This window comes from Lissotriton vulgaris, chromosome 7 (genome assembly GCF_964263255.1).
Source record: "Lissotriton vulgaris chromosome 7, aLisVul1.2, whole genome shotgun sequence".
NCBI lineage: Eukaryota > Metazoa > Chordata > Amphibia > Caudata > Salamandridae > Lissotriton > Lissotriton vulgaris.
Window position 1 is genome coordinate 93,930,117 of NC_141695.1, and position 23,632 is coordinate 93,953,748.

The 23,632-nt window shown below is 45.3% G+C and overlaps 1 protein-coding gene across 1 annotated transcript in view; it reads right to left on the minus strand.

The window, feature by feature from the left end:
* The window catches only part of LOC147700893 (C-type lectin domain family 2 member A-like), a 246,646-nt gene that overhangs the window by 151,428 nt on the left and 71,586 nt on the right, over nucleotides 1-23,632 (minus strand). Inside the window, exon 4 of the mRNA XM_086928530.1 lies at nucleotides 7,485-7,550. Within this exon, the coding sequence (XP_086784656.1) occupies nucleotides 7,485-7,550 (66 nt within the window). The remainder of the gene's footprint in view (nucleotides 1-7,484; nucleotides 7,551-23,632) is intronic.

Sequence of the window (23,632 nt, forward strand, 5' to 3'; positions counted from 1 at the left end):
TGATGATGAAGGATCCTCCAACCACCAGCAGTGGTGTGGTCTTGCAGAGTTAGACTAGTAGTGCTTGGAGGCTGTGCCTGCTGATGGCAGGTTGGCCGACAACTTCCGGCCTCCATTTCCAGGAGAGAATGAACAGCATCCACGTCCCCGCACAACTTAGGAAGTCTGTGCAGGAAGCTGGCTGGGATAGGGCTGATACGGCTGGAATCCCATTCCATTGCCACAAAAGTGCCAAAAGCTAGACAGGCCACAAGGTGTAGAAGAGTGGCCCCTAGATCTGGATGTAGCTCGAGAGTCCTTGAACTGTTCTAGGTCTGAGTCTGCCTTGTCCCCAAAAAGACAGGATCCATCAAAAGGCATGTCCATAAAATTAGCCTGTACATAGCCCGAGAAGCTAGACGTTCTAAGCCAGGAGTGGAACCGCAAGGCCACTGTCGATAAAATCGCTCTGCCCAGTGAATCAGCCATGTCAAGGACACACTTTAAGGCGAATTTGGCTGCATCTCTCGCGTTCTTAACATTCTGAGACAGCACAGCCCGGGAATCCTCCAGGACTTGTGGCAGCACTTGGGCAACCATCTCCCGAAGGGAGAGGGAACAATAGTCCAATAAGTGTGCAGTATTCACCAACCTTAATGCCAGGCTAGAGGAAGAAAATATCTTATTACCAAGTGATTGCAGCTTCTTGGATTCCCTAACTAGAGGGGTAGACGGAAACGTGCCCTAGGAGGTAGAAGCCTGCACCACCAAGCTGTCAGGGGTGGGGTGTTGGCTTAGGAACTTGGGGTCAACCAGAGCCAGACAATGGTGGAGTGCAAATGCACTATTCAGGGGAGCCCCTGTACTAGACTTGGACACATTGTTAGAATTACATATCAAATTTGGCAAGGTACCCTATAGTCACTAAAACGCAATAAGTAAGTGCATCAATGTGACCTCCACACTAAAAGGAAAACAATCATCAATACTCCAATATGCAATCTGTAGTATAAGCTTTACCGAAGCGGAGGATACTCCTTTCCATATCCAAATTCCGGCGTGTTACGCGCCGGAATTTGGATATGGAAAGGAGTATCCAATTGGAATATTGAAGATTGTTTTCCTTTTTGTTTGGAGGTCACACTGATGCACTTAATGTTCGCGTTTTAGTGACTTTAGGTTACCTTGCCAAATTTGATACGTCAACAATAAAGAAGTGTGGCTGAATTCTGTGAATATTATATATATAGATCCTTCTTCGGAGACTCGAGTTCTGGGCCCTGATGAAGTCTGAGGTATGTGCCTATAGATGAAACGAATATATGACGATATACCGCAGACAAACAGCCCGCTTACCATTAGTCCGCAAAAATAATCCTGCATGTACTATTAGGCCGCAAATTAAAAGAACGAAAACTTTTAGAAGGAATATGCCTTTAGCACGCATGCCTTTACAATGTAAAGGCATGCATGTTAAAGGTATACTCGTTGTAAAAGTTGTAAAGGTAAGTAAAAGTACACTACCCTACCCTACACTACTCTACACTCTAATGTAGTACCCCTGCACCACCCACCCTTGACACACAGTCCTTTTTCTACATTTACACTACCCAGAACGACCCCCCAACACTACCATAAAGCACTTTACTTCCCTACACAAACACTACAACAGTACCTTAATACACTACCCCCAGCATGACCCTACACAAACACTACAATACTACACTAAACCACTGCACCCCCTAATCCCTAAAACACTACCCCCAGCATGACCCTACGCTACGCAAACACTACAACACTACCCTAAACCCTAAAACACTACCCCCAGCATGACCCTACACTACACAAACACTACAACACTACCCTAAACCCTAAAACACTACCCCCAGCATGACCCTACACTACACAAACACTACAAAACTACCCTAAACCCTATAACACTTCCCCCAGCACGACCCTACACTAAACAACCACCACAACTCTACACTACACTAACACAACACTACACTACATAACACTACACAACACTACACTACACAATCACTAATCCATGAAAAAATTAACACAAACTCACATACCTCTCTCGTCATCTTGGTTTTCACAACGCAAATGCATTTACCATACATGCCTTTAAAACGTAATTCGTTGTAAAGGCAAGCGTGATAAATGCACATGCGTTTTGAAAAAAATGCGGGATAATGGTATGCGAGGTCAATGACCTTGTGGGATAATGGTATGCGGACTGAAAGTCCGCGGGATAAAAAATGCGAGATAATGGCTGCAAACCAGATGAAACACATGTTGTCTCAACTTGTGGCTACCTGTTATGTTGAAGGAGTGAAGCACATTGTATTTGGACCTATATGAAATTGAATAAACCATCATGAAAACGACTTGAGAAGATTACTACTTGGACTGATTACAATATTGCTTCTGTGACTGTGGCTCAGGACTTTGAATTTTGTTTTGTGCAATAAGAGTGTGGACTTGTCTGCACTCTTAACAATGAGGGGCGGTCAGTGCTCAAATTCCTTGGAGCACTATCACAGACGAAGCAGATATTACTGTTCACTGATACATAGTAGCATCACTGTGCGGAGCCTAAATACCCCTACTGCCCTCCTGTCGCTATTCTGTTTACTAAAATCTATGCTGATGATACATTTCATGTATTTTGCTCAATAATTCTTATATAAACATAAAGATTTGAACCATGTCTGTCATTCTTACTGAGAATATCACAGTTCCTACTACTGATCTGAGACCACAAGAAACACAGACAAGCCCACTAGGGGAACAACAAAGTTAGTGTAAGGACTACACTGCTCTGGGTCTAAGCCATTGGCGTACTCTTGGTAAGGTCATGAGAAACTAGTTTGTACGTCAACATCCCTGGTGCCTAAATGTTGATGTCTTTCGACTGAGTGTGCCCTTGGCTCTTGCCAACCAGGTGCCCAGGGCATATGTTCTTTCTCTAAAACTGTATGTTGCAAAACCCTATTGGCAACTCTTTGGCCACATGCAAAACCCTTGTAAATGGTACCCTAGGCACCAATGGCACTGTGACCAGGAAATGCCCCTAAGGGCTGCAGCACTTATTGTGACACCCTTAGAGGCCTGTACCATCACACACGTTTGGTGCACATACCCGTGTGTCATGCCTACAACCCACTGCCTTGGCAAAGGTAAGCCACACCTCTAGCTGGGTGCGCTATATCAGTGGTGAGGGTACAGGTGCATGAGCCTTGTACCCCTACAGTATCTATCGGCTTGAAAAACCAAGATAGGAATCGAGGTTTGTCCACCTTTGCCAACCTCACCCCTCAGGTGGGGGAAGAGAGGTGAAGCACAACTTCTGGCAGATAGAGAAACCTAACCAATCAAATTGAGGCACATGCCCTCCTCCGATGAGAGGGTGGCATAAAAGGGGGTGTATTCACCACAAGGCGGGGATCCATTGGTTCCGACCTATACCTACCTGTAGAAACCCTTAAATTTAGTATTAGGAAAACCCTGAACCTTGCCCCCTCAGATCAGAACTGCAAAGTAAAAGCATGAAGAAGAAGAGCCGAACAGCCATGCGGAAAGAAGAAGAGCAGGAACCAACTACCTTGGCCCAGGAAGCCAGCAGTCCTTGAAAACCCAGAGAACCTGCCCTGCCTTTGTGACTCAAGAAGGACCTTGTCTCCCCTGAGCACTGAACTTGCTAAAAAATAACTGACTCTGGCTCCGGCCAACTCCATGAGTCTACATCACTTCTCTCCTAGCTCCCTGAGCCCGAGTGATCCAACATCCCAAGGAGGTCCCTCAAATGATCCTACCCGGGATCCCAGGGACCCCCGAACTGGCAGAAGTTCCTAAAATGAACTTGCAGCCAAACAACTGGAAGGGCCCCTCAACAGGGAACGAAGGAGACACCCTGACCGACTCCGTAACTGAAGCAGCCCAAAAAAAGCAACCACCACTGTCCAACTGACTGTTACCGAACGCTTGTGTTAACACGGGACAACGACACCCAAAGACCCCAATCGCCTTAACAGCAGCTGACCGACTCCGATGGAACCGCGACCGAATCTGCAGCATCAGCCAAGACTGCCTCCTACACACAGCTGCCTCTGCGCCACTGGTGGTGTCGTTCTTGTTGGCCATTGGGCCCTACAGTGCTTACCTCGACCCCAGGAGATTTTTGTTTCCCATCCTGGTGGCTTGGTTGCCACAGACCACAAACCAATTACTGCACTAAGCCTGTTGGCAGACGTGTAGTCCCTGCAGTTTGCACCCAGCCGTTTCTTTGCCACTGATGGTGCGACTCGAGTGCCTCATTGACCGAATCTTTCCCACGGACCCATGAAACACACTTCTGCCTTCCCAGGACTAAATGTGGCTCGTGTGTAATACTGTAAACCTGTGATAAGTTTGCAAAACGCACTATATTATTTTTTTTCCTTCTCTCAGGAAATGCAACAGTGTGGCATCTAGAGGTATCTGGCTGAATAAAAAAAGTAATCATAAAGTAATTCTGACTATCTGCGAATACCAAATGGTTATACTGTAACTAAATCACAGCAATCAAACTGTATTTAAACTGCATATTCTTGCAAAGTATTGTTATACTTACCTGTACCAGGCTTGGCTTGGTTCTAGAAAATAAATATAATTAAACAATATTTTGAACTCCTGGTGTTACACACGTGTGTTGGTGAAACTTATGGCGTCTTACTGATGGAACTTAACATGGATCCTGAATGACTATTTTGGAAGGACTACACTTTCTATCGTATGTGCTTGGAAACGTTGGATTAACTAATCAGACGAAGCGTACTTTTAGAGAGATTTATTGAGACGAATGTTAAGAAATATATTGTGCTAAGGATCATTGAAAACCTGCCTTGAGAAAGCCCGGAAAGGGCGAAACGCGCGTCGGCTGTGAAGCACTTGATTCTAACAAAAAGAAAATAAAGTATTTCGTCTACACTACGTGATTCCCTTGGATTAAGAAGGAGTGTCTGGAAAAAGAATTTGCATTGAAACTTTGTGCTTAAGGCACTGGGATAAAAGTGACTGGATATGATGTGCACAGGTGTTCTTTGTACTTTATGGATGCGATATTCTGTTACACCATGGGTGGGCAGATTGTCTAATTGTCAACGCTTTAGGTGGATAAGCATTACACACTTGGGGGCTTATTATGATTGCGGTTTTCCCGCATCCTCCGGGCCGGCGGAAGCCACCGCAGGCCCGGAGGATGCGGGAAAACCGCTGCGGAGCCTCCACAGACCCACCGCCAAATTAGGATGGCTGGTGGGTCTGGTATTCCGTCCGCAGCTTTTCCGCCGCGGTCGCCTTCCGACCGTGGCGGAAAAGCTCTAACATGTCTGGCGGTGTCTATCAGACACCGCAAGGCATATTAGGATGTCTGCACTTCTATGCTTTTCCACGGCGGCTTTTCCGCCATGGAAAAGCATACGTACCATCACTTCGGGGGCCCGTTGCGGGCCCCCTGGGTGAAGGGGTGGTGGGGGGTGCACATGGGGGGTACCTATGGTACCCCCCTGCATTTGCGTGAACAAAGCAGCAGGCACCGCTCGGTGCCTGCTGCTTTGTGCACGCAAATGCCGTGCATGCATTTTTAACATTACGGCGGGTGCAGCTTGAAGCTGCACCCGCCGCAATGTTAAAGATAGAGGATGTGACCGCCACCCTGGCGGTCACATCCTAATCTGCACAGAGGGAACGCCGCAGCCCATGCAGATGTTCCCAACTACTCTGGGGTCGCGGACGGACTCAAGTCCGTCCGCGATCCTAATGACCCCCCTAGTTTGCACTCAATAGTGGGATGATATGATATACTGCTTTGATACATGAAAAGAGACTAAATGTGATGTGCAGATCACATATAGCAAATCCGCCTCCTTGTGTGTTCATGTAAAAACAATATTTTTTTACAACAAATCGGTCTGAGTTCAAGTCTTTGAGTGTGTGACATAATTTCTTGCCTGAGTGTGTACAACAAATGAGAAACCTCTGAGAAAGCCTTACTGCTCGCCTACACTACCAGAAACAGAGAATTACAGGTTACCTACTCTTACCTCTGCCTACCTTTGGGGATATACTGAAATCTGTGCACACTATACCTTACCTTGGTATAGTATTTACAGAGCCAGCTTATTACATACATTGTCTCATTTCAAATGAAACCGAGCATTGGGAGAAAGTGGGGATCTCTAACATACACAACCTATTTCAGAGTCGCTTTTTGGCTACATTTGACACATGGGAAGAACTGCATGGTCTGCACAGTGGCAAAACACAGAGAGATTGTGGAGCATATTACCTAGAAGTGCGTTAGAAAACGCACAACGCACATTCCCATATCACCGGCTATCGCCGGATTTTTTTGCCGCAATAGCGCCCAATTATCAATGCGCATCACGTAGGCGAAATGAAATCTGGCGATAGTCGGCGATAAGGCACATTAGCGAATGAAAACAAACGTTGTTTTCATGCACTAATTTGTGCATTTATAACATGGGGGAGTGGAATCAGCGTTATGATCCACTCCCCTATGTTATCAATGCCCTAACACCTGGTCAGAGCAGACGTTGGGAGACCTGCGATAAACGAGTTTATCGCAGGTCTGCCTCTCCAAACGCCTGCCTTGGTAATAGGGTGTTCCCACCTCCAACCACATTTTACATGTGGTTGAACGTGGGAACGCCCACTTTGCATGTCATTAGCAATGTTTGTCGCCGACATTCAAAGTGGGCCTGAGTCAGGCGTTAAAATGCCCTTGTGAATAGGGGTCTAGAAGTATCGCCGCTTTCTCGGCACAATTCGCTGAAAAAGCGGCGATACTTCCACTTGCTAATATGCCCCGTGTTAATATGAAACCTATGGAATATTTGGACTTGGAATCACAGACGACGCCTTAGGGGGGTCCTGAGATGAAAAATCCCTGGTGAATGCCCCAGTACACTTTTATTTTGAGTGCCACTAGTATGGTTGAATAATAAGGTACAATGAATGCCTTTGGATGTATTCATCCAAGTATCCTTGGTGTTGACATATAACAGCCATCCTGCTTAAGTTCACTAAGGGTCCACAGCTTTCATAAGGACTGACTAATTACCTCTATCAGAGTATGATACATGACCTTTCCCTAACAGACTGTTAAGTGACTAGGATAAAGGTAAATTATTAACATGCCAGCTTATTTAGCATATAACCGTTCCCTGTGCTTAAACATACAAGTATGGAAGGGCAAACCCAGGTAATCAAATAGTCATCAATGGCATCTTGCCATAACCAACCTATTCAATGTCTAAATCTCTATCACCATAAATAGGAAATATGTGATTATGACTAATAATAAATATCCCATGAAGAGGTTTGACATTCCAGTGTTATTTATGAGAACTAGATACAAACATGGGCCATTATATTCAAAACATGAACTCAGTCAGTTCTTTTCCAGACATTTCAAAAAAGTTCTTTATCACACTAACCTTCCTCATTCCTTTCGAAATTCCACTTGAGGTGACTGAAGTATCTGAATAGTCCATGGTATATGTCTGAAATAATAAGAGACTATCTTAGTGATTAATGTTCTCAATCATCTCTGGGTTTTCATTGTACCTTCCTTTTGTTCATCTTTGTGAAATGGACGCCAGAATTCAGAAGAGTCATGGGCATTCACAAACATATGTTCATGATAACCACGTGACAAATCGGAAGAAAATATCTATTGAGCATTTTCAAGATAGCACATTGGTAGCCTCCAACTATGCGTTTTTGCATCCACAAATGTACAAGATGAAGCATAAAACATTTGCATTTTGGGTCATTCTTGTCTCACAGACTTGTAGCTGCATACTCAGCCACATTAGCATTAGAGCTCCTGCATATGCAAGAAACAAACGACTGCAGAACTCTTTACAACGGCATCTCCCAGAGAGCACACAGCAAACTCCGACCGCAACTGCATACGTTCTTGAAAAGGTTCTTCACAGCATGCATTCACTAGAGGACACAGAAAGGTTTTTCAAGGTTTAGAGACTCATTCATAAGAAGAAGATTGATGAAGCTGCATTATGAGGACCGCTAATGGTTGGAGAACATATGTACATGTAGCAATAATAGGAAGCACTGTTCTTTTCTATGTAGAATTCTAATACAAGATGGAACGGAAAGGATTCCAGGTTGTGTGAGGACAGATCAGTATAGGACAGTATTTAAATCATCTGCTTTTAAGTTGTGCTGCGTCCAATGTTCTTGGACTTCGTCCTTGTCTTGTTCACTTTATTCTCTTGCTTCTTTTGTCGTGAGTTATTGGGTGTTTTGTAAAGCCTATTCCTTTTGTAATTCTTGTTGTTCATAGTTGTTGATTTATCAAAATGCCAGGGATAGCAGAAGTGACATCACATACCATTTGGCCTTAATTACATCACAAGAAGTGATTTCATATGACCCCTGCCACAGATTTATCCCACGATAGCATGTCACATGACTAACATCACACAACACGGCTTCACTGAAGTACCATATTAAATGCATGATTTGCATAACAAAATAACACAGAAAAATGTCTATTTTAGATACCACCTACGTTATAGTGCAGACTTGATCTTTGAAAGTTCTGGGGAATAACACTTGCCCTAAAATATAGTGAGAAGCAAAGCGAGTAAGCCAGACATCTTCAAGGGGGGGGGGGGGGGTTCTCTTTTTTAGAATTTTTTTAAAGAGAATGTGAGAAATCAGGCATATACTTTTTTTAAATGCCACATGTGCTGAAAGTGCCTTGATTAAATATTCAAATCCATTCATGGTATGCCAAGCCAATTAAACATGACCCCATTTTCTTTGTTTAAAATGTGTTATGGATGCCCCTATATTTCAACAAATTCCTCCATTATGACTGGCACAGCAATTTGTCATGGGAGACCCTATATTCCATGGGTGCCCCTTCATCAAATATGATATAAAGTATGACAGTGTCAGAATTATGCAATTTATGCCATCCATATTACATGGGTGAACCATATGTCAAAAATACCATAGTATAACCGGGCCAGCATTGGAAAGGGTGGGGTTGAAATTGGGAGTCACCGAAACATTTTCAGCATCCCTCGTTGTCATGGCCCACCCTTAACAGAATATTTCTCAGCACGACTTCTGTGGATGCATATGGATAACAGGAGACACAGCATGTAGGTCAGACTCTCCCACTCTCTCTCTCACTGACTCACTCTCCCACTCTCTCTCACTCACTGACTGACTCACTCTCACTCACTGACCGACTCACTCTCACTGACTCACTCTCACTGACAGACTCTCACTGACTCTCCCCCTTTCTCACTGACTGAGTCTCCCACTCTCTCTCTCTCACTGACTGACTGACTCACTCACTCTCACTGACAGACTCTCACTGACAGACTCTCCCACTCGCTCTCACTCATTGACTGACTCTCCCACTAACTCTCTCTCACAGACTGACAGACTCTCTCTCACTGACTGACTGACTCACTTTCACTGACTGAAAGACTCACTCTCACTGACAGATTCTCCCATTCTCTCTCACTAACTGAAAGACTCACTCTCACTGACAGACTCTCCCACTCTCTCACTGACTCACTAACTCTCTCTCACTGACTGACTGACTGACTGACTCACTCACTCTCACGGACTGACTGACTCACTCTCACTGACTCACTCACTCACTCTCACTAACTCACTCTTTCACTGACTGACTCACTCTCTCACACTGACTGACTCACTCTCTCTCACTGACTGACTCGCTCTCTCTCACTGACTGACTCGCTCTCTCTCACTGACTGACACTCACTCTCACTGACTGACACTCACTCTCACTGACGGACAGACTCACTTTAACTGACTGACAGACTCACTCTCACTGACAGACTCACTCTCACTCTCTCACTGACAGACTCTCTCACTGACAGACTGACTCCCACTGACTGGCAGACTCTCACTGACAATCTCCCACTCATTCTCACTGACTTACTGTTTCACTCTCTCTCACTGACTGACTCACTCACTCGGGCTCTCACTGACAGACAGACTCTCACGGACAGACTCTCACTGACCGTCTCTCACTGATAGACTTTCACTGACAGTCTCTCAATGACACACACTCACTGACAGACTTACTCACTGACAGACTCACTCACTGACAGACTCGCTCACTGACAGACTTTCTCACTGACACTCCCCCACTCTCGCTCTCTGACAGACTGACTGACTGACTCTCACTGAAAAACTGACTGACAGACTCTCACTAACAGACTCTCACTGACTCAATCTCACTGACTGACTCTCTCACTCTCACTGACTGACTGACTATCACTCCCACTGACTGACTGACTGACTCTCTCACTGACTGACTGACTCTCTCACTAACTTTCACTCTCTCACTGACTGACTGACTCACTCACTCTCACTGACAAACTGACTGACTCATTCTCCCACTGACTGACTCACTCACTCTCACTCAGGCTCTCACTGACAGACAGCCCCTCATGGACAGACCTTCACTGACCGTCCCTCTCACTGACAGACTTTCACTGACAGTCTCTCAATGACAGACACTCACTGACAGACTCACTCACTGACAGACTCGCTCACTGACAGACTCTCTCATTGACACTCTCCCACTCTCGCTCTCTGACAGACTGACTTACTCTCACTGAAAGACTGACTGACAGACTCTCACTGACCCCTAACAGACTCTCACTAACTCTCTCTCACTGAATGACTCTCTCACTCTCACTGACTGACTGACTCTCTCACTCTCACTGTCTGACGGACTCTCTCACTAACTCTCACTCTCTCACTGACTGACTGACTCTATCACTCCCACTGACTGACTGACTCTCTCACTCTCACTGACTGACTGACTCTCTCACTAACTCTCACTCTCTCACTGACTGACTCTCTCACTCTCTAACTGACTGACTCATTCTCTCACTGACTGACTCTTTCACTCACTCTCACTAACTGACTGATTGAATGACCTTTACCCTCCTGTTATTTATGCCCTCCATAACAAAAAAAAGCTCAACAAGCAACCATTGGGGCAGGCAGATACAAGTTGCCAGCATTTAATGGACAAAAAAACTGAAGACATTATTTTTAATACTTTTTTAATATGGTCGTTCAGTTGTACATAATGCTTTTTTGGTCATATCTAAGTTAACAAAAATGCTTCTGACAGGTCATTATTATAACTTTTCAGCATGCTGAAGACTTCCGTATAGCACAGCTTTAAGACATAGGCAAAGTCAATATCTCTGGCTAAACACTTATAAGTTCGCAAAGGCAAGACCTTTTGGCTATGCCAATGCTTGTTATTACTTTATTTTCACTTTGCAGTGACTAAAAATGCAGCTAATCTTGTACAAAAAAAACCTGAAACAATGGGTCAGGAATGGAGGCCTTTGGTGGCACTTCAGCACCAGTGGCAGCAGTCAGAAATGACCTTGCTGTGCCTAAAAGTAACACTGTGGAGCAACTGATAAAAGTAAGAGAGGCTCCAGCTTTTAGAAAAGTGAAGTTACCTATGGCAATAGATTTCCATCTAGGGCAACCTCCCCGAGTCATGAGCTTCATAATTGTCTGCTGCTAAGATGAATCTCAGACTGCATATTCATTTTTATTTTCCAAATGTTCTTTCAGTTCTAAAAGTGGGTTTCATACTTCAAACTCCTTTTTCAAAAAGGTAAGTCAAAGCAAACATTTTAAAGATAATGTGTAACAAAAATCGGTAACAACTTTTACATGCATAACTACTTGGGTGCAATTCTCAATGGAAATCAATCAATCAATCAATCAGAGTACTTGTAAAGTGCGCTACTTACCCACAGAAACTGTGGAAAAAGACATGGGGACCCAAATAAAGCATCAATAGCTTCGCTCTCTAAGGCAGTCTCACCTTCAATGAAACAGGTTACGGAGTACAGCCTGCCCCACTTCCAAGTCTGATTATGCATTCACATCATGGAAGTAGTGCTTTGTGAAAGTGTACCTGCTCATCCCGGCAGCTGCATGGCAAAGTCTTGCAGAGGCTCGCCAGCTGTGCAGTCATAGCCATGCTCCTGCTAGAATGCACCCTCTATTTCATAGACTGGACACTTCACTTTGTGGCAGAAGGTGAGGCAGGCTGATACACTAAGTGCTATTCCCTGTTTGGACAGGAGTCAGCTTATCCTTGGGTGACCAAAGGACACAAACAGTTGGTCAGAAGATTGAATGTTTTTCATTAGGTACATGTAAAATGTGATGCACCTGCACACACTAAGCAAGTGCAAAGCGTTGTCTGCAGAGGTTGCGGGATGTAGGAAATATGACCGCAGAATGACAGGCTCATTCGAGTGGAAACCAGTAGGGACCCTAGGTATAAACTTTTCATGCGTCAGTAAAATGACTTTGCACTTAGTTAAGCAGAGAATGTCTTCTTTAACTGTAAACATTAAAGTTTCCCCTACTCTGCATGCCAAAGAAGGATACATTACTTACCTGTAATCCTAGTTCTTTTACTGAATAATCCCTGCCCACATGCTGGATCCCAGAGCATTTATAAAAACAAATATATATGTGTATGTTTAGGCCAACAGTACAGAGTACTTCCAAAACATACATATATACATACATAAATATGCGGCCTAATGCACTTCCAATAGGCTAATGTGCCATAATTACATGGATTATTTTGAAAATGAAAATAATCTGTACTGTAAACACTACAACAGAGTATATATACTGTAATAGTGTTCCAACACAGCCCTTTATTTTCAGAAAAGAGGCAAGAAATAGCAGGCAATTAGCCTATAGGCTGCATAACAGAGAAAACGTCACAGTAATAAAAACATTGGCATCCTGCCTTTAAGGATTCCAAGAACCTGGACACCGTGCCTTTAAGACCTCCAGGAGCCCTTTGCTCCAATGATGCACCACAAGTGACAGTTAGGTCAGTTATTTTTTACGGTTTACAAAAAAAGAGGAATCATGGCAGGAAAATTGAAAACAATAACATACTGCCAATACTCATCCGGGGAGGCAGGAGGGTTGCTTATGACTTTGATGAGTATACCCCAGGAATAGAGAACTAGGATTACAGGTAAGTAACTTATCCTTCTCTTCCAGGGGATACTCAACAATAGTCATAAGCACTGAATAGAATAGCAAGCCCATACCCACTTCCCTGCGGATGAGTAGCAGTATAAGTATATCAAACTTCAACATTTTACGGATGAGATCACCTAAACAGATTTCACAAAGCGGCTTGCCCAAACTGAGCATCCGCCTGAGTGTCAGAGTCTAAACAGTAATGGGGAGTGAAAGTGTGTACAGATCGCCACGTGGCTGCTTTACAAATTTCTGCAACAGGTACATTCCTGAGAAGAGCCATGGTAGAGGCTTTTCCTCTGGTAGAATGGGTCTTAGGTTTGCCGGGAAGAGTTTTGTTAGTTAGTTGGTAGCAGAAGGATATACAAGAGACAATCCACCTAGAAATAGATCTTTTATAAGCTGCAGAACCAGCATTTATGGAACCATAGTTTACAAACAACCATTGATTTTCTCAAGCCCTTAGTTTTGTCCAGATAGAACTTCAGATCACTCTTAAGGTCAAGAGAATGAAGGGGCCTCTAAGGAGGAGTTGAGGGATTGGGAAAAAGGTGGGTAGAGTAATGATCTTGGTAATGTTGAAATCCAACGCCATCTTAAGCAGAAAACTTGAATGGGTTCTTAACAACATTCGGTTTTCATGAAAAACAGTATAAGGTTCTTTAAAACCAAAGGCCTGGATCTCTCTGACCCTGCGTGAAGTCGAAGATCCCATCACGGGCAACACAAAATTGGATATAGACAAGGATGAGCCGTGAAGTAAACAGCGAGCCAACGCTGAAAAAAAATCTGACAGGACCAAACACGGAACATAGAAAGAACATACGTGGCAAATGATACTCACCCATGAAAACAGCAGAAGATGGACTGGGATGCATTCACCCATGAAACAGAATAAAATGTACTGGGACACACTCACCCATGAAACAGAATAAATTGTACTGGGATACACTTACCCATAAAACAGAATTAAAATGTACTGGGATACAATCACCCACCAAAAGAGCAAAGTATTGGGATGCACTCACCCCCCCAAAAAAAACCAGAAGAATATACTGGGTTACACTCACCCAGCAAAACAGCAGAAAGATGTAACGAGATACACTCACCCACCATAACAACAAAAAATTAACTGGGATGCACTCACCCACAAAACAAAAAACAGCAAGCAAAAGCACCAATAATTGGGTACACACTCTCACACAATAAAAGAAGTGAAAACTGTACTGGGATGCACACACCCAAAAACAACAAGAAAATAAACTAGTGAATAATGTCTAGTAAATCACCAGTGACCGAAAATTCACTCAAGTTGATCGGTGACACCGGCTGTAAAACACCTCACCCCACCGAAAAAAAACTGTGTCTCAGGCTGCTCCAGGAACCACAAGTTTGTAGAAGAAAGTATTGCTTTCTGAAGTGTGAATTGACCCTGTGCAGAGTGGCTTACGGCACGTAAATATAGCAGAGAGTCCATTGGCAGTCAAAAACTCCTTGGATACTATTGCGTCTGAAATAAGCGCTGCAGGAGAACAGAGGCAAACAGTTCCCAGGAACGATGAGAAGACCTGGCAATACAGACCCTCACTCGTGGCAACCAACACAGCACCATCTAAGAAGACGTGGTTGGCGTTTTGAAGATTGAGCACTTGCAAAACACATGAGGCGGGTCCAACCCCAAGATGGCAGCACGCTCAGGAGACGCACACCGAGTGGCTCATGGCACGCTCTTGATGTGAAGAATCCAAAGGCAGCAAGGAGCTGCAAAGACCCAGGAGGACGTCACAGAAGATTCCACAGCTCCGCGCGACACCATGATGACGGTATGATGCATGAGCTGTATTGTACATTTGATAGTGGCTGTTGGGAATCACAGCAGAGATCAGGTCTCAGGTTAGACCAAACATCAAAGCCCCAAAAAACAAAAAATTACTCTCACCTGACTATCACCATGGGCTCAGAAGAAACCTCATCTGCGTGCCACCAAACACATTCCGCCACCCGGTACCACACTGTCAGCCAAAGCCAGTGAGAGCAGAACTTGTAGCTAGATGGGAGTGTCTGTGCAATGTCCACAGCTGAGCCTCGATTGAAGTGTCAGCATTGAAAACGTCCACAGATGACAGAAATCTTTTAAGGGTTCGTTGTAGACCATAAATAGGGATCTCTGCTCCAATGTAGTTGCATGTAGCACATGAAATCATTATGTAGGCACCTCCAAGGTAGCACCCACATCTGGAACTAGACAGACAATGCACAGAACAGATTGCAATATAGATCTTGACATGTGTTGCATACAAGCAGTGTGTACACATGTAGAAAGTCATTTCCATGAAGCAAGCTTCCTTGATGGCTCAGATCTTGAGACAACCACACAGTACATCACACTATTGTTGGGCTGTTCGATGTACAGGACACAGGAAGTTGAAGGGCAGACACCTTAGGTAGACTGTGTAGCATAAAAAACAGCTGTCATTTACAATCAGGAAACAACTCACCAGGCTTTAGTGAAGAAGAATCTGGTATGCCCGAGTTGAGGCTGACCGGTCTTGTAGTCACTGGTGGGGCTGGGGGTGCCAGTTCCATTAAGTAGACATAAATGTACAAGTAGATGCTTTAAGCTTGAATTCACTAAGTTTCACTTTCTTTGATGGATTCCTTAATTCCAGTTTCAAAGTTCCTTGTAGAAGATAATCCAAATTTGTAGGTTCTGAGTCAAATCCTTGCCAAAATGTACTAGGTAAAGAAATCCAAATCGTAAGCAGAGTGGTAGGTTCCAAGATATAATTTATTAAATCCAGTTCCAGGTAACTAGGAATAAGATAAGTAGTAGATAAAATGGTAATCAGTAGTAGCCCCATCAGGAGCAGCCTACCTGCTGCTCAGCCTCTCATCTTCAACTGACAATCTAACCAAGACCACACACCAACATTCTGTGACTTCATCCGACATTCTACAGTCATTCAGGCTGAACAGAAGGGAGAGTAATGGTGCAAAGAAAGAAGAGGAGAAATCACTTTACAACAGGAAGCATCCATAATGATTGTCTGAGAAGGGTGGTTCGGGTGAAATGGAACTCCTTTCAGAAGGCAAGAATGCTTCATCCACCATCTGATGGAATTCTTGGCCAATTGGGAGAGAGACACACAGTTTTCTCAGAGACTCGATGTCTGCATCCAGAGATTAATGCAGAGGACGCATGTTCAATCTGGCTTTCGGTACGATGAAGATGCATGATGCCATTGCCCCCAGAATAAATGAAAACTTGTCTGGCTGTGGGTTATTGAGAGCTGAGGAGATTTCGAAGTTTCTCTTTGATTGAGGACAACCTCTCCTCCGAAGGACACACGCTTGCCTTTATGGTATCCAGTGACACACCCAGGTAGTGGATTCTCTGGGTCGGATTGAAGATCGACTTTCTGAAATTGACCTGTAGGCCCAATGTGTCCGGTAGATGGAGAAAGAATGATTGATGACTCTAAAGTAGAGTGGGTGACAAGCTCTTCAGGAGCCGGTCATCCAGATAAGGGTAAATGAATATCCTTAGTTTGCGAAGAAATGCTGCCACCACTGCCATGCATTTCGAAAAAGTCCAGGGGGGCTGATATGAGCCCAAATGGGAGAACCCTGAATTGGAAATGTTGGTGAGCCACTTGCAAATGCAGAAACTTTCGATGTTTCTTGGACAACGGAACATGGAAGTAGGCGTCCTGCAAGTCTATAGCAAACATCCAATCTCCTTGATGTAGGTGAGGGAAGATTTGGTGCAGAGCTAGCATTCAAAATCACTCCTTGTAGATTAATCTGTTCAATAATCTCAAGTCGAGTATTAGTCCATTATCTCTGGTGGGACCTCTTTTCTGCCGCAGAAAATAACGGGAGTATATACCTTGCCTTTGATGTTGAACAGGAACGGTTTCTATGGCATTTTTTAGTAGAAGACTGTTCACCTCCTCCTGCAGCAAGAGGTGATTTTGAAAGCATTTGCCTTGTGGAGAAACTGGAGGAGGTGGGGATTTGAACCTGAGCACATAGCCATTCTACACAATATTCAGAACCCACTTGTCACTTGTGATTGTCTTCCATTCTGCCAGGTGAAACGAGAAACTTCCTCCCACTGGAGTGGCTAACGGGCATGGAGGAAGCCATTGCTCATTGTTTTGCTCGAGGATTTGATGAGGACGCAGGCTGTCTTGTAGATCCCCTTCCTCTACCAGTTCTCCTCTGATGGTAGTGTGACCTGGACTGATGTTGCTGCTGGGTACACCACTGATGGGTTTGAACCCTCTGATGAAAGGAACACCGGTCATAAGGACTGAATCTTCTTGGGAATTCCTTCCGCTTTTCTAATGCAATTTTCTTAACTGTGTCCAGCTCCATCTTCATTTTGGACATTTCCTCGTCCGCATAAGACCTGAACAGTGAGAAGCCATTGAATGAAAGACTAACAATCCTCCATTGAGCGTCCGCTTCAAGGCCAGTGAGATGCAACCAGGCTGAGCATGTTGAACAGATGCTGTGGGAATATCCGTGTGCAGCTAGATCGGATGAGTCTGCCATTGCACTAATCACCTGATTCACTACCAACCTACCTTCTAATTTCCTGGAAGGCCTGTTGATCTTCCTTAGGTAGTTTCTCAGTGAAACTTGACAGGAATCCCAGAGAGATCTGTCGTACCTTCCCAAGAGAGCGGAAGCGCTGGCCACCTTCATCAATGAAGCCGTAGTGTTACACATCCTCTTGCCCAGAGAATCCATGTTTTTACTGTCCTTCTCTGTAGGAACTGAAGAATAGGACATAACAGAATGTGCCTTCCTGGCCGTTGCCACAATGAGAGAGTCCAGAGGAAGATCTGATCGTAGAAAAAGTGGATCTTGATCTGGTGCTTTGAATTTCTTGGAGATACGAGAAGGCACTGAACCCACTGCTGCAGGAGTGAGACAAATCTGCATTGTCGGTTCTAAAAGACCTGAGACAAAGGGTAGCAAAGGTCTTGCAGATGATCTATGATGCAATGTTTCAAAGATTACAGATGTAGAGACTGCATAGGACTTCGTTAAAGGTCCTTATGTTGTTTTATAGACGACCTTGTAGAAGTGGACCAAGATGGTGACCTTCGTCTCTTCCTTTTTGGGGTAGGAGAGTGATGAGAACGTGCGCGACGGACTGATGGAGACCTAGCCCTTCTCGAAGTCCTGCTTGTTGTGGATGCAGTAGGAGAAGGTCCACCAGAGACTCTGGAGGGATAGTATGTTCTGGAGATATCCGAGCCCGGACTTCTGCGACCGGTTTCAGCACTGGGACCCTTCCAGTGTTGTACGCTTTGCACCCATCTTGGATTCAGATTGACAGGAGGGGCCTTTTCACCTTCAACCGGAGATCTCTCCAGTGTAACCTGGATGAGATGACTGCCAGGGGATGATGAAGTGTCCCTCGACGTCGAATGCATCCTTGCGTCGATCGTGGTCCTTCTGGGACTTCTTCTGAAGCCACGGCAGGTTCTTTGTCTCTCGAAGTCGAACAATGTCTCGCGGACGACATCGATTGTGCCGTATTCGACATTGACTGCCCGTGCGGTGAGATGCTTTAGGACTCTCGCCTTCACGATGTAGTCCTAGACGTCCGTCTTTTCTATGTCAACCGCCCTCTGGACCGGGAATGTGTCTTCAATGTCGACCGACCTCGGGACTGGGAATGAGTCTTAGACGTCGACTGTCTATGGTCTTTCTTAAACGTCGACTTTTTCGCCGGCGAGCGCCTCAATGGAGATGGTGATTTAGATGCTGTCAGTCTATAGGCTCGCAGTAGAGTCTTCGCTGCCGAACCCCTTGACGCCGACATTTGCGAGGGAGGCAGATATGTAGACTATGGGTGCTTTGCCGTTGACGGAGGTCGTTCATGGCCAGCATACTTCGAGCCCGATGTAGCTTGCCTCAATGTCGACTTACTTCTTGGCAACGGAGGCTCTTGCTGTCTCAACGGCGATCTGTCCCCCGACAGTGACAAATGCCTTGCCTTCTTTTCGCAAAGTTGATCTCGACGCAGACGGCGAACATTCAGGGATGTGCTTTTTTTACGCTGCAGAAGCAGATCGGCGCCGTTTTCTGCGTTCTTCATGAGAGGAGGGCTCTTTGTGAGCAGGAGTGCTCCCAAGGCCACTTTTGGAATGACTCTTTCCTCTCTCCAATAAGGCATGACGTTCAATCTTCTCCCTGTCATGGAGAGTCCTCTTGGAGAAATGTTGGCAATAATAGAATTTCTCAGGGTTGTGTGAAGCTGGTAAACACACAATGCACACTGAGTGTGGGTCCGATTTTGCCATCTTCTTCCCACAGGAAGGACATTTATTGAATAAAGTTGGCATTTCTGACAGAAAAAAATGTTAATTAGTCAGAAAAACACACAGCAAACAGATACCAGCAGTCAAAAATGTCGAAAGTAAGAAGAAAAAATAAATTTCTGACAAGAAAAAGTCAAAAAGAGACAAGCTTAGGCTCCAGGATCCTCACAGAAGGAGCACGAAAAAAGAACTGACCGAACTGTCACCCGTGGTGCATCATGGAAGTAGGGGGCTCCTGGAGGTCTTAAAGGCATAGTGTCCAGGTTCTCGGAATCCTTAAAGGCAGGGTGTCAATTTTTTTTGATTAATGTGACGTTTTCTCTGTTATGCAGCCTATAGGCTAATTGCCTGCTATTACTTGCCTTTTTCTGAAAATAAAGGGCTGTGTTCGAACACTATTACAGTATATGTACTCTGTTGCAGTGTTTACATTAGAGATTATTTCCTTTTTAAAAAAAATCCATGTAAATTTTGACACATTAGCCTATTGGAACTGCATTAGGCTGCATATTTATGCATGTATACATGTATATATGTATGTTTTGGAAGTACTCTGTACTTGAAGGTCTAAACATACACATATATATGTATTTTTATACATGCTCCGGGATCCCGCACGTGGGCGGGGATTATTCAGTGCTTATGACTATTGATGAGTATCCCCTGGAAAAGAAGCAATGTATTCCATGATATGAACTTTAGATGTGTACTATATTAGTTCGTATGGCGGCAGCATAAGTTGTATCAGGACGGTATTAGGATGCCAGGCTACTGTTCTGCGAAATGAAGGTGGAAATGATCTGTAAAGTCCCCTCATAATGTATTTTATTATTATCTGTGGGAAAATAGTGATTGAAATATCTTGTGGTATTAGAAATACTGCGATTTTCAGATGGACTAATACTGAGAGGAGTATTCAAGCTCCTGCTTGGCTTGGCTCCGCAAATATGGACGTATTTTGCGAGGTGTTATGGTCACTCAAAAGAATCCTTCAAGTCAAGTCAAGTCAAGTCAAAAGAATTTATATAGCGCACTACATACCCAGAGGGTCTCAAGGCGCTTGAGGGAGGGTGGGGGATTACTTGTCGAATATCCAAGTTTTAAGTTGCTTTCTGAATGCTAGATGGTTCTGAGTGAGACGAAGGTGAGTGGGGAGTGAGTTCCAGGTCTTAGCGGCCAGGTAGGAGAAGGATCTACCTCCCATGGTGGTTTTATTGATGCAAGGCACGGTAGCAAAGGCTTGGCTGGAGGAACGTAGCTGGCGGGGGGGGGGTGTAGAAGGAAAGTCGAGTGTTGAGGCAATCGGGTCCGAGTTCGTAAAGTGATTTGTGTGCGTGGGTTAGGAGGCGGAAAGTAATCCTCTTATTGACAGGGAGCCAGCGGAGTTTTTCCAGTTGACTGGAGATGTGGTCTTTACGTGGGATGTCGAGTATTAGTCTGGCTGATGCGTTCTGGATGCGTTGGAGTTTTTTCTAGAGTTTTGTGGTGGTGCCGGCGTATAGGGTGTTTCCGTAGTCCAGGCGGCTTGTAACCAGCGCATGGGTGACCGTTTTTCTGGTTTCGGTGGGGATCCAGCGAAATGTTTTTTTGAGCATGCGAAGAATGTTGAAGCAAGATGATGAGACGGCGTTGACCTGTCTGGACATCGAGAGTGAGGAGTCTAAAATGATGCCCAGGTTCCGTGCGTGATCCGTCGGGATGGGTGCTTTTCCAAGAGCCTCTGGCCACCAGGAGTCATCCCAGGCGGAGGGGGAGGTTCCTAAGATAAGGACTTCTGTTTTATCTGAGTTAAGTTTTAGACGGCTATGCTTCATCCATTCGGCTACTTCTTTTATTCCTTCATGAAGGTTGGTTTTGGCGGTATTAGGGTCTTTGGTGAGTGAGAGGATCAGTTGGGTGTCATCTGCGTAGGAGATGATGTTGAGGTTGTTTTGGCGTGCGATGGCTGCGAGGGGGCTCATGTATACGTTGAAGAGGGTGGGGCTGAGTGAAGATCCTTGTGGCACGCCGCAGATGACTTCAGTGGCCTCTGACTTGAATGGTGGGAGGCGGACTCTCTGGGTTCTTCCGGTGAGGAACGAAGTGATCCATTCCAGTGCTTTTCCTTGGATTCCGATGTTTCTGAGGCGCTGTAGGAGGATGCTATGGCAGACTGTGTCGAAGGCTGCGGAGAGGTCGAGGAGGATGTGGGCGACTGTGTCTCCATTGTCCAGTAGAGTTCGAATGTCGTCTGTTGCGGCGATGAGGACGGTCTCCGTGCTGTGTTTGGCTCGGAAGCCGGACTGTGAAGGGTCGAGGGATTTGTTGGTTTCGAGGAAGGCGGCGAGCTGGTTGTTGACAGCTTTCTCGATGACTTTGGCCGGGAATGGCAGAAGCGAGATGGGGCGGTAGTTTTTGAGTTCGGTGGGGTCAGCTGTGGGTTTTTTCAGAAGGGCGCTGAGTTCGGCGTGTTTCCAGATTTCTGGGAAGGTGCCGGAGTTGAGGGAGCAGTTGATGACGTCTCGGAGGTGTGGTGCTATGATGGAGTCTGCTTTGTTGAAGATGTGGTGAGGGCATGGGTCTGTTGGGGATCCAGAGTGAATGGAGTTCATCAGACGGATGGTGTCCTCAGTGGAGATGGGGTTCCAGTCATTGAGGATGTTCAAGGGGGGTGAGGGTGCGGCAGAAGGTTGGGTGGATTGATCTCCGGGTTGGTTGTCGAAGCTGTTGTGGATGTCTGCGATTTTATCGTGGAAGAACGAAGCTAGGGAATCGCAAAGGGTTTGCGAGGGAGTGATGTTGTTGGAGTAGGCGGAGGGGTTGGTAAATTCTTTGACGATGTTGAATAATTCCTTGCTGTTGTGGGCGTTGTTATCAAGTCGGTCTTTGAATGCGGCTTTCTTGGCAGTCCGGATCAGTTGGTGGTGTATGCGGGTGGCGTTTTTGAAGGCGTCCCTGGTGCTGGTGTTTGGGTCTTTTTTCCAGGCTTTCTCGAGGGAGCGACAGAGTTTCTTCGATTTCTTAAGATCATCGTTGAACCAGGAGGAGTTTTTGCTGCCTAGTTTGGTTTGACGTTTTTTCAACGGTGCTAGGATGTCGGCGCTGTTGGATAGCCATTGGGAGAGGTTAGTGGCTGCTTGGTCGGGGTTTGAGGAGTGGGCAGGGGGGTTTTGGAGAAGCGATGGTCGATGGTGATTTTGTTCCAGTTTCTTCGTAGAGTGGGTTGAGGGAGGTTGTGAGATGTGGTCTTATTGTAGGTAAAGTGAACGCAGCTGTGGTCCGTCCAATGTAGAGTTGTGGTGTGACTGAAGGAGATATGTTTGCTGGAGGTGAAGATGGAGTCGAGTGTGTGACCTGCGATGTGGGTGGGGGTATTAACAATTTGTTTGAGTCCGAGGTTGGCGAGATTGACCAGGAGGGTGGTGGTGTTGCAGTCGAAGCTCTTTTCCAGGTGGAAGTTGAGGTCTCCAAGTAGAATGTAATCCTCGGAGGGGAGAGCGTGAGGGGTGATAAAGTTGGTGATGTCGTCACTGAATTGTGCGCGGGATCCTGGAGGTCGGTAGAGGAGGGTGCCTCTGAGTGTGGTCTTGGGGTCGATGTGGATCTGGAAGTGAAGGTGTTCGGCGCTGTTAAGGTTGACGTCTGAGCTGGTAGAGATGCGGATGGAGTTCTTATGAACGATGGCGATGCCTCCATTTGGTATTTTAAGTTCTTGTAGTAGCTGACGCACGGCTTCCATTAGGATGTTTCGACATTACGCTGTGAGATCTAGTTGGCAAAACTCTTGATTGTCAGGTATCAGGCTCAACGACTGAAGTTTGTGGCGCAGAATCTCTGAGTTGTGTCTGGGGATGAAATTAGAGTTTATTGGTAATGGTATAGATGGGCGTTCAGATTGGTTCAGGGTACCATTACTTGGTGAGACCGAGCAGCGGAAATGAGAATCAAGGTACCATGTCTCTTCTAGGATCTTGTGGATCAGGGAAATGGAGAAAAGGCATAACCAAACTCTTTGGACTATCTGCTTGAAAAAGGCATTGCCAATGGACCCTGATTGCCTGCTGGCTTAAAATGTGTCTAGTGAGGGATGAGCCAATTTGTGAAAGAGGTAGTCCATTTATTCTTGGTGGATCTCCCATTTGTGACAGTCTGATATTGTTTTGACATCTAGGTATGTGCTCCACAGTGATGGG